The 16,993-nt window shown below is 40.5% G+C and overlaps 1 protein-coding gene across 5 annotated transcripts in view; it reads right to left on the bottom strand.

The window, feature by feature from the left end:
* Nucleotides 1-16,993, bottom strand: part of LOC126282247 (uncharacterized) — a 362,102-nt gene that overhangs the window by 241,427 nt on the left and 103,682 nt on the right. Inside the window, exons 1-2 of one of the 5 annotated variants that reach the window (XM_049981843.1) lie at nt 10,051-10,318; nt 6,439-6,670 (exon numbers count right to left, since the gene is read on the bottom strand). The exons of 1 other annotated variant lie outside the window; for it this stretch is intronic. In XM_049981843.1, coding sequence (XP_049837800.1) covers nt 6,561-6,670; nt 10,051-10,264 — 324 coding nt within the window. In that variant the 5' untranslated portion in view covers nt 10,265-10,318 and the 3' untranslated portion in view covers nt 6,439-6,560. Of the gene's footprint in view, nt 1-6,438; nt 6,671-10,050; nt 10,319-16,993 lie in introns of those variants that run through there. 3 more of the 5 variants (XM_049981840.1, XM_049981842.1, XM_049981841.1) reach the window with 3 other exon arrangements.

The following is a 16,993-nucleotide window of genomic DNA, read 5'->3' as shown; positions in this document are numbered from 1 at the left end:
TTGCAGCCTTAGGACCGCCATCAGAATGTAACCTCTGTTCATATTTTGATTGAATCATTCAATAGAGACGAAGTCAATTGCATAACAACAGATGAAGAAGTAAAGGGGTGTTCCATTCTACACAAAATATTGTTTCCTTCCTTTATTATAGTAATCTCGAACAGCCTTGCCACATAATCATCGATGAATTTTGTATTGGATCTTCCACCTATGTTGGGCAATCAGTTTATAATTCTGAAGCTCATATACAGTTGTGTGTGGTTAGGATGAACACAACCATCTACAATATTTATGTTGATCTTTCCATCCTTGTTGGGAGGATATAGGTTATTTTTAGTCTTCTGATTCACACAGGATGACTAAAACTTATAGCTCTCAAACTTATTCGCTTATAAAAGATAAACGTTTATCTACTAATTTCTAAATCTAACCATACAGCAGCAACAGAGATGTCAAAAAATTATCATTTTCATTAGTTACAATTATTTCCAATTCTTGAATTTTTTTGTGAACTGCAATAAGTGTGGGATAATGTAGTTAATCTATTAGTGGTTCACGAAATTCACTTTTTGGCTTAAATGAAGCGGTATTGTTAGTTTCTCGATGAAAGTGATCAGTATGCTTCACAAACATTCCATCAGCCAAAATGAATTGCAGGGTGATTCAAAACAGTATAAATTTGAAAACTGAATAAATCATGGAATAATGTATATAGATAGGTATAAATTCACACACCTGCTTGGAATATCATGGGGTTTTATTAGAGCCAACCAAAAATGCAAAAGTTCAAAAAATGTCTGATAGATGGAGCTTCATCTGATCAGAATAGCAATAATTAGCATAACAAAGTAAAACAAGAAAATTTGATGTTCTTTACAGGAAATCCTCGATATGTCCACTATCATTTCTCAACAATAGCTGTAATCGAGAAATAATGTTGTGAACAACACTGTAAAGCATGTCTGGGGTTATGGTGAGGAATTGGCGTTGGATGTTGTCTGTCAGCATCCCTAAAGATGTCGGTAGATCATGATACATTTGCGACATCAGGTAACGAAAAAGCAAATAATCGTATGGACTGAGGTCTGAGGACCTGGGAGGCCAAGCATTACAAAAGTGATGGCTGAGCACACGATCATCACCAAACAATACGCGCAAGAGATCTTTCACGCGTCTAGCAATAAGGTGTGTTTTTTTGTTCTCTAAAACACCATGTCATTCGAAGCATGTGTATCAATTTTTACCTCTCTATGTACATTATTCCGTGGTTTATTAAGTTTTCAAATATTTACTGACTTTTTGATCACCGGTAGGTTGATTAACTGGAATAGAATAATTTTAGGTGTAAGTTTACCAACAGTCTTTTCATTGACAAAAGTAGATTGGCCACCGAACCGAAGCCCACTTCCAATAATGACATTTATATATGTATACAATTAAACATCAATTTCAGCAGTAACTCTACTCAAAATATCATGCAAATTAATTTGAAAACTGGCATTTTTGATTGAGCGAATTTTTCAAAGTTTTCAAAGTAGATCGACCAAGAGGAATCACTATTGTGTCTCCATTACAATACAATATATTATTTTCGATCTAATATTTGGAATTTAAAATGTTGTATAAGAAGCAGCAAGTGCAACATTTATATAACTGTGTTATATACATATAGTTCATGTTATTTCTGAGAACAGATAACTTACCACTCAGTCATAATAAGTGACTTATCTACTACTAGTAAGAATGTTATTAATTAAGTGAAAACTGATTGGCAACAAAAAATAAGAATTCCAGGGAAGAAATAAAAAAATGAGTAATGGCAAGTTCTTACCTAAGTCTATTCAATGTGCAATAATAGTGTCAAGTGGATGTAAAAAAGCAATGTTAATCATTGAGAATTATGTACCAGCTCCAGGATGGTTCAGTTGGAATAAGAGCACTCATATACACTCATGGAAATTGAAATAAGAACACCGTGAATTTATTGTCCCAGGAAGGGGAAACATTATTGACACATTCCTGGGGTCAGATACATCACATGATCACACTAACAGAACCACAGGCACATAGACACAGACAACAGACCATGCACAATGTCGGCACTAGTACAGTGTATATCCACCTTTCACAGCAATGCAGGCTGCTATTCTCCCATGGAGACGATCGTAGACATGCTGGATGTAGTCCTGTGGAACGGCTTGCCATGCCATTTCCACCTGGCGCCTCAGCGTTCGTGCTGGACGTGCAGACTGCGTGAGACGACGCTTCATCCAGTCCCAAACATGCTCAATGGGGGACAGATCCGGAGATCTTGCTGGCCAGGGTAGTTGACTTACACCTTCTAGAGCATGTTGGGTGGCATGGGATACATGCGGACATGCATTGTCCTGTTGGAACAGCAAGTTCCCTTGCCGCTCTAGGAATGGTAGAACGATGGCTTCGACGACGGTTTGGATGTACCGTGCACTATTGAGTGTCCCCTCGACGATCACCAGAGGTGTACGGCCAGTGTAGGAGATCGCTCCCCACTCCATGATGCCGGGTGTTTGCCCTGTGTGCCTCGGTCGTATGCAGTCCTGATTGTGGCGCTCACCTGCACGGCGCCAAACACGCATACGACCATCATTAGCACCAAGGCAGAAGCGACTCTCATCGCTGAAGACGACACGTCTCCACACGTCCCTCCATTCACGCCTGTCGCGACACCACTGGAGGCGGGCTGCACGATGTTGGGGCGTGAGCGGAAGACGGCCTAACGGTGTGCGGGACCGTAGCCCAGATTCATGGAGACAGTTGCGAATGGTCCTCGCCGATACCCCAGGAGCAACAGTGTCCCTAATTTGCTGGGAAGTGGCGGTGCGGTCCCCTACGGCACTGCGTAGGATCCTACGGTCTTCGCGTGCATCCGTGCGTCGCTGCGGTCCGGTCCCAGGTCGACGGGCACGTGCACCTTCCGCCGACCACTGGCGACAACATCGATGTACCGTGGAGACCTCACGCCCCACGTGTTGAGCAATTCGGCGGTACGTCCACCCGGCCTCCCGCATGCCCACTATACGCCCTCGCTCAAAGTCCGTTAGCTGCACATACGGTTCACGTCCACGCTGTCGCGGCATGCTACCAGTTTTAAAGACTGCGATGGAGCTCCGTATGCCACGGCAAACTGGCTGACACTGACGGCGGCGGTGCACAAATGCTGCGCAGCTAGCGCCATTCGACGGCCAACACCGCGGTTCCTGGTGTGTCCGCTGTGCCGTATGTGTGATCATTGCTTGTACAGCCCTCTCGCAGTGTCCGGAGCAAGTATGGTGGGTCTGACACACCGGTGTCAATGTGTTCTTTTTTCCATTTGCAGGAGTGTATATATTTAATGTAAAAGATTAGATGAGTCAGAATATCCAGAACTTATAAAAATTTGCAAAGAACATTTTACTGCTTTTATCCAAATAGTGAGAAGTCATTCCTCTGGATCAGTGTCAAGACAACTCGCTTGTGGTGTTGGGTGATTTCATTCTTAAAAATGAGGATATGATTAGAGAATATTTTATGAGAGGCAAAAATTTAGGAATAGTTTGCTTATAGTTAGGTTAGAAATATTGAAAAATACCAAAACATTTAGTGACAATTATGGTAAATTTTTTAAAATGTACTTAGACAAGATGATACAAATTTAAATGGTATTTACCAAGAGTATGTTGGTGGTGATCTGAAACAATATTTTAGTGAAGCATGTAGTAAAGATAAGTATTTACTTTTTACAATAATTATGAGTAGCAAACTTAATGAAGGTAAGTACACATTCCAAATTAAAATTAAGAAAATAATTTGTTAATGCTTTTGTCTACAGTAAATGTTTCGAAAGAGTCACACATGAGGAACGTCCATTCTCTAAACGAAATTACCTTCTACATCAGCAACATTGTGGGCACCGTCCATAGAGGCACACTTTTCGCATCACATAACCTGACTGTATGGCACTCAAATAGGACTAATACTGGAGACACCTGCTGCACAGGGTGACATGCTAGATGTCAAAATGTTCACTTGACTCCCAATGAATGGTGACTTGCAGAGGTCACTGCACTGCCATCATACAACATACCTGTACATTTATCAAAAAGATATTAGGCAGAACTACAATCACAGCCATGATTCTGTCGATGCAGTCAGTTTGTCCCCATCCAGTGTAATGTGATGCCACTGGGGCAACTTGAATAACTAGAGTTAGAGACCATGTTCATTCTGGAGACACCCTCCTGTCTAACATCTGTGGATAGCTGTAAAAACATCTGCTTCCTGCCTAGTTACATTCATGTGTAGATAGTTGCGTTCTTATAGACAATAAAACTGTAATTTGTGTTAATGTATTATGTTTGAGACAAAATATTGTAATGCCCATTGTATTAATTTACATTGTTCAAGTTTGAATAATAAGGAGAATTATTGTCTCTGAATAACTGAATATATATGTGTTTTGTGTAGATTTGGATTCATAGAACAATCGAAAGTTGTTGGGTAATGTATAAATATGTGTAGGATTATAACGTTCCCCTAAGAATTCACTCAGAAACAACAACGATTGGCAAGGGTGCCATATCATTTTTACAGTGCTTGAGACATCTTGTTTAAGGAAAAAATAGGTGTTTTAATTAATATTGTTAAAATGGACTATTACTGGCAATGATGCCACATCGTTTTTACTCTGTTCCACAAATTGTTTACTTACAAAATAGTTATTGAAAATAATACATGACAATTTAGATGTCCCTATAAATGTATATGTCGCTATTAGAAAACCAGTCCATTATAGGTTAGTAAAGACTGGATAAGTGTTATGTTTGTTATATGTGCTTGTAGAAGGCAAAGTTATGATTGCTGGAAAGTCTTCTGCAGGCAACTCTGCAAAGAAAAATTTCAATCTGGTCTAAATCCAAGCTGGGGATGGCGCAAATTTTTCTTAAGAAGTCGAAGTTCCAATTATTCATTTATATGCTAGTACGAGTCGCAAGGGAATTGCAAAGACCTTCTGCACCACTGCTATTGACGGCTTGATGTACTACAATCTTTGAACAGTCGAGTAAAAGCATGTACCTTAACAGAATCGTTGTACACAATGTGTACAGGCCAGTCACATACTACGTGAGCCATGTTGCGTGCTGAGAATCTTTGCTTTATAGCAGAGAGTGTTCTCATACTGGTCTTTCCAATGTCTCATCTCGCTGGTTCGACATGATGTATTCTGGACAAATGGTGTCGCAGCTTGCTCGTGGACACTGGGTGTCTGAACTGAGGCTACATTCTAATGGCCGTCCTCAGCACAAATTACAAGCATTATTGTCAGATTGCAGGAAGCTGTTTTCAGATTGGTGTAATATTCTGTTTGTAGGGTTTTAGGTCCTCATATTGGCATTCACATGTGTGCAGACCTAACTTTCGTTGTCTAAAGACACATCTCATGGTCTACACCTGTGGTACAGTATGGGCTTGGCACTCATTCACCCATACGGTTGTGATACTCGCTACATCGCATTTTCACTAATTCAAACATTTTCAAGATTTGCTATTGGATCTATAGTTTTTCTTATAGTTGGACCTTGTATACTATATGGCCTATCACAGGAAAAGTGTAATCTTTCATTTGTTATTGCAGTTGAATGGAGTGTTGCTAATCTGAAATTTGAAGAAAAAAAATACATGCATAACTTAGCTTCCATTTTAAGACTTTTATGAATTATATGCTAAATTTTGACTACACACGTGATGTAATATGCACTTTGTTAACCAATCACAAACTTTTTCTATTAAATTAACCTTCTGCGGGCACATTCATCTATGTCAAGCAAAACTACAATCAACAGACGCTGTGTGAAATCATTCGCGTACTTTATAGCTGAAAAGATAAGTGATTCTGCTGAAATCTGAGGTCACTTGCAGCAATTTTGTAGAAAGTGCCCACATTTTCATGGAATTATACTGAAGTAACATTATCATGTAATCAATTCAGACAGAAAGATGAGTATGAAACTGGCAACTGTTTGAGACTAAAATTAAAATTTTCGTTCCATCGGTAAATGGGTTGTCGAAGGACTTCCCTGCAATTACGTGAACACTTTTGGAAGCTTTATACTAACTAAGAAAGCATAACATGGGAAATTATTAAAAACACTTCCTTTCTTGCATCTGCACACACCGATGCAAGAGCCCTAGTGGTGTATAGTGTAGATCATCGTATCTGAAGGAAAAATACAAATGGCTTCTCCATCAATGTGCAACATTAATAAATAAACGGGTATTTGTGATTTTTGGTTACATCACTAAATATATCGTTTACAACCGACCACTGAAGCATATTCAAAATGTTTGTACTTTTGCAATCCATATTTGATTTCCACCTATGTACATACTAGAGTTTGCATTTATAGGACACCGAGTAATAGAGACATTTGTTTACTGCAAAATGCACTGCTGCTTTATTTTATACACGTGGGCGCAGGGTACAGGACAATGTGAGCAGCTCCAGACTGCGCCTCCAAAGCAGTGCGCCTCCTCTGCAGCGGCGGCTACTTGCTGTGGGCGGCTCTGCGGGCAGCGCCTGACCTGGCGTGGGGCCTGACTGCGTGTCGGCTGCCTGCACGAGCATGCTTGTCGTGGCCAACCCGGGCGTGAGCTCCTGCTCAACAGGAAACAACATACATGACGTTTCAGTGATGACTGCTCACATTCATGTCTCACCAAAAAACATTAGTAGTCATATTAACAATACTGATTTTTAATTAATCACTAAGCCTGCATTTTATACTCAGTTAACATACTGAAGTACTTAGGCGACACACAGCTGGTTCTCTAACTGATTATTGCTGCCCTATTCTCCAAGAGAACTGCTCCAAGCCTTAACTGCTTGCTGTCGTGAGCCGAGTTACGTACAATGTAATTTAAGTCGATATTTTACATCATACTTACATAATACAGGCATTTGTGATGGCAATCACACACAGATAAGTTGTAAAGTATGTATCTATGATAATAACCAAAAGTTGTTGTTCTCTTGCAGATGTTTAACATATGTTTTTTTCTAAAACAATTACATACAATCTATATTATGATTTTCGACAGCCTAACTTCTGTAATTTGTTCCTTAATATCATTCCTAAAACAAGTTTAAGATCTATTTAAAAACTCAGGGAAGAGGGCAGTATGAAACAGACTGAACGCCACAATGTATCTTAAAATTATATTATTCACCTTATAACGGTATTTCAGTATCTGTCATGTACTTTGCAGTAACTGTATTCTGAAGCCAAATGTGTTGCTCTATCAGATAGAGTAACTGCAGAATCTTTCTTCCTACCTGTATGAAAGATTAAATGACAAGTGGCCAAATGGCTACCTGAGGAAAGTATATTTTGTGTAGCCCAAATCATGACACGTTCTATCACATTAGAAAACTCTTAGAATGATTACTGAGTATTTGTGGTCCTACGTACTACATACTACAGCTCTATTCTATTTTGCGAGGCTTGTAGCATTAATGTGTATTATAAACACCGATAGATAACACAAAAATTAAATTTCAGATTGAAAACTATTGCTATTCTACAGTGTCACAAACATTTTTCGTTATACACATAGTAAAAATTTGTTTACTAAACAATATGCAGTCTTTCACATTAGGGTACAACAGTGAGAACTATTTAATAGAACTCTTGTGTCATTGCATTTGTAATCCAGTAAGTTGTCTGATGACAGCATCCTGAGCAAACCAGTTTTGTATATAACATAATAAAAACTACCTATAGATAAAGAGACATCAAGATCAGTGAGCAATATTGTTACATTTTTAGTATGCTACTAATGTTGTAGGTTCTGGATAAAGACACACCATCACTGGTTCTCATTAGAGAACCAAGAGTATGTAACAGTTAGTGTTTACATGTTTCTGCATTATCACCGATGCACTGCTTTCTGGATTGTGAATTCTTGTCACCATTACATCCTATTCAGCAACTCTAATTTCTATAGGAATTCTCAATGCAAATTTTGTAACACCTATATAGAAGAGTGATAAAAATGTATTATTTGGACAATATGTTGGTAAGCCATTTCGGAATAGATATCATCCACACACGACAGATAGACCCCCCACCCCTTGTGGTACAGACATGAAGCAGAGGGGGTCCTAATCAAAATCCGTGTTTAGCAAGTATAAACCAACGTTAAAGGTCAGTACCGTTGAATGTAGGAGTATATTTAATGTATTCCTTAATGGTATGATTGTAATAAATAAGTTCTTCAAACAGCCTGTCTCTTTTGTAGACAAATGTCTTACACTTTTAAAGCGTAGGAATAATTTACGTTATCAAGTAGGGGTTTAAACCTAAACGAAATTATACAAAGACGGGCACTCAAACTACACACTTGACAGTGGTGCCAAAGCAGAGTTACTAAACACAGCCTTCCAAAATGCCTTTACGAAAAAAGACGAACTAAATATTCCAGAATTCGAATCGAGAACACTTGCCAACATGAGCAACGTAGAAGTAAGCATCCTCGGAGTAGTGAAGCAACTCAAATCACTTAATAAATGTAAGTCTTCTGTTACGGACTGTATACCAATTAGGTTCATTTCTGAGTATGCTGATGCATTAGGCCCATACTTAACGATCATATACAACCGCTCGCTCAACGAATGATCCGTACCCAAAGACTGAAAAGTTGCACAGGTCACACCAATGTTCAAGAAAGGTAGTACGAGTAATCCACGAAATTACAGGCCCATGTCGTTAACGTCGATATGGAGCAAGATTTTGGAACATATGTTGTGTTCGAACGTGATGAATTTCCTCGAAGGAAACGGTCTATTGACACTCAGTCAACATGGGCTTAGAAAACATGGTTCGTGTGAAACACAACTATCTCTTTATTCAAATGAAGTGCTGAGTGCTGTTGACAAGGGATTTCAGATCCATTCCTCAATCATGGTTTTCTGGAAGGCTTTTGACACTGTACCACACAAGCGGCTCGCAGTGAAATTGCGTGCTCAGTAATGTGACAGCATTTGCGATTTCCTGTCTGAGAGGTCACAGTTCGTAGTAATTGACCGAAAGTCGTCGAGTAAAATAGAAGTGATTTCTGGCGTTCCCGAAGGTTTAGGCCCTTTGCGTTCCTTATCTATATGAACAATTTGGGAGACAATCTGAGCAGCCGTCTTCGGTTGTTTGCAGATGACGCTGTTGTTTAGCGACTAGTAAAGTCATCAGAAGATGAAAAAAAAAACTGCAAAATACATCTGAATGGTGAAGAAAGTGGCAGTTGACCCTAAATAACGAAAAGTGTGAGGTCATCCACATGAGTGCTAAAAGGAACTCGTTAAGCTTCGGTTACACGATAAATCAGTCTTATCTAAAAGCCGTCAATTCAAATAATACCTAGGTATTACAATTACTAACAACTTAAATTGGAAATAACACATAGAAAATGTTGCCGGGAAGGTCAACGAAAGACTGCGTTTTATTGGCAGGACACTTAGAAAATGTAACAGATCTACTAAGGAGACTCTCTACACTAGGCTTGTCCGTCCTCTTTTAGAATACTGCTGCGCGGTGTGGGATACTTACCACATAGGACTGACGGAGTAAATCGAAGAAGTTCAAGGAAAGGCAGCCCGTTTTGTATTATAGCGAAATATGGAAGAGAGTGTCACAGAAATGCTACAGGATTTGGGCTGGAAATCATTAAAAGAAAGGCGTTTTTCATTGTGATGGAATCTTCTCACGAAATTCCAATCACCAGCATCTCCTCCGAATGCAAAAATACTTTGTTGACACCGACCTACATAGGGTGGAACGACCACCACGATAATGGAAATCAGAGCTCGTACGGAAAGATATATGTGTGCATTATTTCCGCACGCTATACGAGATTGGGCTAACAGAGAATTGTGGAAGTGGTTCTGTAGATGTAGGTGTAGATGTAGATACACCATAACATGATGATGTGAATGCTGCGGCTTTAAGAATCGGGCCCAGCCCACCCGCCTCAGCTGGTGTTTACCTTTGCCTGCCAGCCTGTTCTCCACACTCCCAGCGTCCCCGCCATCGCTCCCGTCGGCGTCGTCGTCTGCTGAGCTGTCGGCGTCGTCGTCATCAGCGTCTCTGTTTTCGGCTGCTTCATCCACCACCTCCTCCCCATCGTCTGCAGCGGTGAGCGGCGTGCAGTACGCCACAAGCAACACACCAGCGATGAGCAAGACGAGGGCTGCCTTCATGGTTACAGTGGCTTCTACTCTGGGTGCCTCTCGACAAGTGCCACAAGTGAACTCACCCACCTCGTATTTAGGGAGCGTCCGACTCTTATCGCCCAAACTACTACAGGCAAGGATTCCTTTTTAGTGTGTACTTCAGAAAGTGCGATTGTTCGTATCGACGTCCTATCTCACTGCTGGAAATATCTTTGGAGACTTGGTAAGAAACCTTGAGCCATAAGATAGGATTAGACGAAAGAAAATTGTGAGCACAATATCCGATAGATACGCTACAATCAATGAGAGCAAATGATTAAAAAGTTTATAATCTTGAATTATGAACGTTCCTGTTTCGTATGGATAGTACATGCAACAGCACTGACTTAGTTTAATAACAAATTCACGGACGAATAAGAATTTCATTTGTACAATATTTTCAAATCATCCTCTGTTTTCTGATATTACAAACTGTTCACTCATTATTCCAATAATTGCCGTTAGGAGTGGCCTAGCGGTTCTAGACGCTACAGTCTGGATCCGCGCGGCCCCTCCGATCGCAGGTTCGAATCCTGCCTCGGGCATGAATGTGTGTGTAGGTTAGTTAGGTTTAAGTAGTTCTAAGTTCTAGGGGACTGATCACCTCAGAAGTTAAGTTTCATTGTGCTCAGAGCCATTTGAACCATATACCAATAATTAACACTAATTTTCGTTTGAGTTCGCAATGAACCATATTTTTCTGTTGAATAACTATCCAAAATTTTCTAGATTCTACTTACAATAAACCATGCCATGAAGGTAGACTGTGAACTCCAGTATAGACGTTTGGTGCTCTATAACTAAATTCCACATTTGCATTTTACACTGTCATTTCTTTCGTCTTTTATTCCATTCAGACGAGAATGACAACAGTGAGAACCATTAGCCGGGGTTCATTGCCATCTTATTTTCCATTTTTCGTTCGTTGTTACTCACAGTTTTTATACGTGGGCTGATTCAAATAGGAAGTGTTGCAAGAAGCCTCTCCAGTCCAATGTTTATCAAATTTTGAGGTGCTGTTCATTACGTAATGTTTACTAATAATTCAACTTTCTTTCCATTTTGAAATGAGACCCATTATCAACAGCTCTATGATGTTTGACTCCAACAGATCCAACAGATTGTGATAAATTTTTGTATATATTACCTCACAGAAGCAAACAGATTCCTAACGCATTGTTCAGGAATCTCTTATCACGAATCAAACCTTTACTGTGTCAGTTAATACTCACTACTCGGAACTGCTCTATGGGTGACAGATCAGGAGGCCTGGTAGGCCAGTCATGAATACGTGACTCCAGGCTTCTGTGGTGTGAACTGCAGTTTTTCCTTTTAGATCTGCAGTCATCAGTGGTATGAAAACTGTATTTCGATACATACAGGTTGATTATAATTAATTTAAACTTTCTTGCCTTAGTAGTAGAAGCACCACTGGTCAGAATAACATCCAATTGCGACGGAAAATTATCAAAAAAGGGGGAAAACGTATCACAGAAGAAAAATAAATAGTTATAAATGTAGCAATAGATGGTTCTGTAAGAATCATAATTTAATAGTCGTCGACTGAAAGTGACAAATGAATCATACAACAATGCATATGGTGTGATTCTCTTAGTTACGCAAGCCCATCCACCACGGAAAGGTCGTATCACATCGGGTGGGAAAAATTGCTTTTTAGTTATCCTGAGGCCCAAAAGCGCATAAATACATCAGTCAAAATCATATCGAATTATTAATTTCCGTGCGACTGCAGCAAACGTTTTGAATATACTGTCCACCGTTTTCTGCAGCAGGATGAACTCGAGAAACAGCATGTTCCACAACTGATCGAAGTATCTCCGAGTACACGTTCAGAATGTGCTCCTCAATGGGTGTCTTCAGAACACTGAATACTGAACATCTTTCAGGTAACCCCACAGCGAGAAGTCACACGGATTAAGATCAGGCGATCGGGATGGCCAGGCTGAAGGGAAATGGTGGCTGATAATTCTAGCAGTTCTGAAATAGCGCTTCAGCAGCTGCTTAACTGCATTTGCAATGTGCGGAGGTGTGTCATCTTGCATACAAATGAGCCCATCCACACTGATGGAGAGCTGGAATGAGGTGGTTACGCATAAGACACTCAAAGCGCCTACCACTGTGTATTGACATATCGTGTCAGATGGAAGTGGGCTTCGTCTGTCCACAAAACCTTTCACGTCCAGTCATTGTCCATTTACATGCGAGCAAGAAATTCTAAAGCAAAAGTCTCTCTTGACGGCAGGTCAACAGCAAGCAACTAGTGCGCATCGGTAATTTTGAATGGATAGCTAAGAAGGATGTTTCATGGCATTTTACGCGCCGTGCTAACGAGTATGTGCAACGCTCGGGCAATTCTCCGTGCATTACACGTTTGCACACCACGACTCGTCTCCTCCTGCATTTCTGCGGCCACTGCTTCCACTGACTTCCTCCCTCTACCAGGTTGCGCGCCAAAAGAACCCGTTTTCTCGTATTTCCGAATTATTTTCTCCAGACCCACTGCAGTCATCGGACCAACGCCTTTTTTAAAAACCCTGTGTCTGGAAGTTCTGAAGAGCGACGTATGCACAATTATTCTTGTAATACAGGTTTGCAAGCAAAGAGCGATCGTGTATTGAGACAGTGATGGCAGACGCGAAACGAGGAAACCTTTTTTTTCTTCTTTTTCTTTCCTTTCCCCTATGCGACATGATCTTTCGCGGTCTAACTGTGTTGGTGAGGCAGTTAATTCATCCACAGGGCAATGACGCTGTGTCATGTGTTTTGGAGGTGTGACGATGGGACTTAGAGTCCCGTACCACCCTCCAACGGCGACAGTACGACGTCATTCAGGCAGAAAAATATAGCCCGACATGGGCAGGTGCGGTGGGAAAGTATTGGATGAAGAATGGGGGGCTAGTCCCACCGAAGGATGTATCCGAGTTGGGCGTGCCATGTCGTTAGCCGAGATCGGGATCTGAGTTCTCTAGGACTGTTGGAGGAGCCGTATGTCGAACCCAGCAGCATGGAAGTGTGTTCCCAACGTGACGTAACCCATGGACAGTGTCCCGCAGGGCATCCACTTTCTCACAGAGTCGTTACGCATTGTTGCGTATGGTCGTCTTGAGGGGTACGATATCTTCTTCCTCATGGAGAGACACAATTTTCGTGAGTGGTGGGGCGTGCAGGCTCCACTGGCGAACCTTTTCTGCAGGCACGCATCATCCACATCTTGGTGACTCTAATCGTTGTCCATGCAGTGGACTATACGCGAGAGTAGGCGGGATAGCTCTCTGGTAGATGTGGAGCTTGGTATGTAAGTGAAGTTCCCTACTGCGGAAGAAGGGGTACAGAGCCATGGTCAGTTTTTGCCCCTTGTTGCGACATACTCAGAATGACAGTGGAATGGCAACTTGCGGTCCATCAGAACTCCTAGATACGTGGCTGTCGGGGCAAGGGCACCTGCACGCCTGCAATATATTGCGGTGGAGGTATGGGTGCCGTTTCGCGAAATAGACTGCCTTAGTCTTGGCGGCATTGAGATCTATTTTGTTTGTCCGGCATCAAGTGATGGTGGTGTCCACCTGTCTCTGGAAGCGGGCGACGATGGCGTCAGTGATACGTCCAGTGGTGTATAGTGCCATAGACATCCAGTATAGGGGTCTGTGTCAGCATCTTGTGTGCCAGATCTTGTCGTAGGAGTTCAAAGAAAACGGCTGCTGTCGACTTGGAAGTGTTGAAGCCTTTTCTGACTTGTTAAATGATTTTTAGGAACTGAAGTTCGACAGACAGGTGCGAAATTAACCCGTAATGTTCAAATCGGATCGTCCCTGCCGTGGCAGAGTTTGGGAAAGTCGATGGAGGATAAAAGATTCAAGGACCTTTACCGTGGTGTATAATAGGCTGATGGGCCTGCTGTTGGTGGGAACCATAGGGTCCTTGAACAGCTTGGGGATCGCAATAAGCTTGGGTTGCTTCCACTGAGGGGGAAAAAGCCATATGTGAGACAACCATTTAAAATCTTGGCTAACAAGAGAAGAGGCGTAGCGGGAGGCGGCAAAGATATTCATTTAAAATTCCGTTGGGTACTCCCAACATATCGTTTAGAATCCTCAGGCAGTTTCTGCCAAAGAATCCGAACGATCTCGGCTTCAGTCCTCCTAGCCTTCAGATGTATGAACTTCCTGTACCATGATTCGCAAAACTCTTTCATGGTTTGCCTACCTCTGAGATCATACAGCCTGGCCATTAGAAACTCACGCCACAACTGGTTTTGTTTTTGTTCCGACCAGTATTCGTCAGTAAATTTTTGCTTAAAGTTTTCAAAAGACATCTGGTCAGTATCCAGATTCAGCCCCCACCTTTTTGCTTCCCCGTTAAGGCACTGATTACCACATTAATTTTTTCCTGCTGAGATAAATATTCAGGAAAATTTCTTTCGCAATTCTTTACAAAATCAAGGGGGTGCCATCCTTTATGCCTCTTTGCAGGGTCGAATTGTTCCTCGCCCTCTAAGATTTTACTGAAAGGCATTTTTTCAGTAAAATGTGTAGGTCCTGATTGTATTTTTCTTTCCAAGTCATACATTTTGCCTTGGATTTGTGAAGTGTTATGTTCACACTACTTTTCGCAAGTAGCAATCTGTTTGGCTAATTCTCTACTTGTTTCTGTTACAGATTGTTTAATTTGTGCAAATTTCGCATTACATTCTGTTTGTATTTCGGATTTGATATCGAATACCTTTACATCCACTTTAGTACAGACTAAGGGTTCTATTTGATCTTGAATTTTAATTACTTCACTGTCAAATCTTTCGTTAATGTCATGAATTTGTTCTTGTACATTGGCAATATTGCCATTGATAAGAGTAATTTCGCTTTTAATACTTTTGATTTCATTGCTCACTGTTCCTACCCTTGAGTTAACTTCTTCAATTTGTTTACTAAGTCTGGTACCCTGAATTTCGATTTGTGCATTAATATTGTCACTGTGTGCTGCAATTTGTGCCTTAATATTGTCACTTATATTGTCATTTTGTGCTGCAATCTGTGCCTTAATATTGTCATTTTGCGCTGCAAATTGCGCAGACAGTATTCTAAGTAAATCAGTCAGATCTGGTATCTTTTCACTTTTGGTTTCTACCGCATTTTCGTGTTTGAGTCCTACTTCCCTCTCAGTTTCTGGTGATTCGAACATATCCCGCGATTCATTAACATAGCCACTGTCTTCCACAACACTGCTCTTATTGTCTTGCTTAGTACGAGCGATATTCATAGCTTCTATCTGTGTATTGACAGCTGCGTGGTACCGTACGTAATTTAACTCGTGCGTAATGCCATCTGTTGGTGTGCTGTCAGAACTGCTCTCGATTGCATTCTGTTCTCGTGTGTCTAGATTAATTTCTAATTTCCTGTCCATTTTAGTTGCTATTAAGTATTGATACCTTTTATTTTCAATTTAAACTGAACTTTCACTATCCCTTCTGACAAATAATGTACAGGTTCGTGCCGCTGGACGTTTTATGTTCACTCTATGTTTGTAAAATGCTAACTACTTATAATTTTTTCCATCTGTAGGTGCAATCTGAACAACGTCCTGTCACGCAGCGCCACGTATAGCTCTTCGTCTGCTGCTGCTGTACCATAACCTTAAAGCAGGTTGTGAAATAAAACAATCTTATTGAAACAATTATAGTATAACGCAACAGAGCAGTGTTACCCTCTGAGAGGAATTTTGTTGTGTTGACCATGTTGTACCTAACGGAGGTGGCTTATCGGAAGTGAAAGTCAGAAGTACGGAAATATTTGAACAGTAACAAACAAAATTTTCCTATCTGCACTGTTTAACGGGTAAAGAAAACGGTCGCCAGCCTAACTAGGCAAGAGAATGATTAATATTCTCGTTCAAGAAAATAGTTATTAGTAACTTTAATGGATAAACACAACCTATACTTTGCCACACGCGAGTACAGTGAACTCTTGACACATATGTATGTTCTAAGATTGAAGCTAACAACTGGAGCAGCACAAACTATTTGCAGAATTATAACAGATACCGAAACACACTATTACTTTAAGGGTTACACATTGGATGGTCTTTATAACATTATTACTATTCACTGCAGAATCATTAATTGGATATAGGTTAAGTCCCTCTCAGTTAAATACTTTACTATTTAAAATGAAAGTTAATTGGAATCCACTAACAGGTTGCTTCTCATAATCATTTCAATAAAGAAATTATGGTTTTCCTAATTAATGGTCTTTCCATTACTTGTTACCGAGCATTAACACAATAGACAGACTGTGGATCCTGGTATACTATTCATGTGCACTTCTAATACACAAGAGCGACAAACACTTAGCAAACATGAGTATATAACTTTTCATACTGCTGTTTTCCACTCTTACTACATTGAGAGACAAAATTAACATATATGTAAGATACTGACTCACCTTCTGTGATTTACAACAGGCATTAATGAGATCATTTACGAAGCAAAACTTTGTAAGCCTCAGTCTTACAAACGCTTAATTTGAAGTTGGCAACAGTACATTAATAAGCAGTTTTATTAGGAAAATTACTTTCATTAACTTTCTTTTTTTGTTCAAGAGGCATTAATTAGCAAAAACACTGGTCTTTAATGTTCTTTCAGTAGGGACACTCAGAAATCACTTTAGTTCAAATGGAGAGGAACCTGAGAGGTGTTATGATAAG

This window comes from Schistocerca gregaria, chromosome 7, assembly GCF_023897955.1.
Source record: "Schistocerca gregaria isolate iqSchGreg1 chromosome 7, iqSchGreg1.2, whole genome shotgun sequence".
NCBI classification, from domain to species: domain Eukaryota; kingdom Metazoa; phylum Arthropoda; class Insecta; order Orthoptera; family Acrididae; genus Schistocerca; species Schistocerca gregaria.
This window is presented reverse-complemented; position numbering and strand designations above follow the sequence as displayed.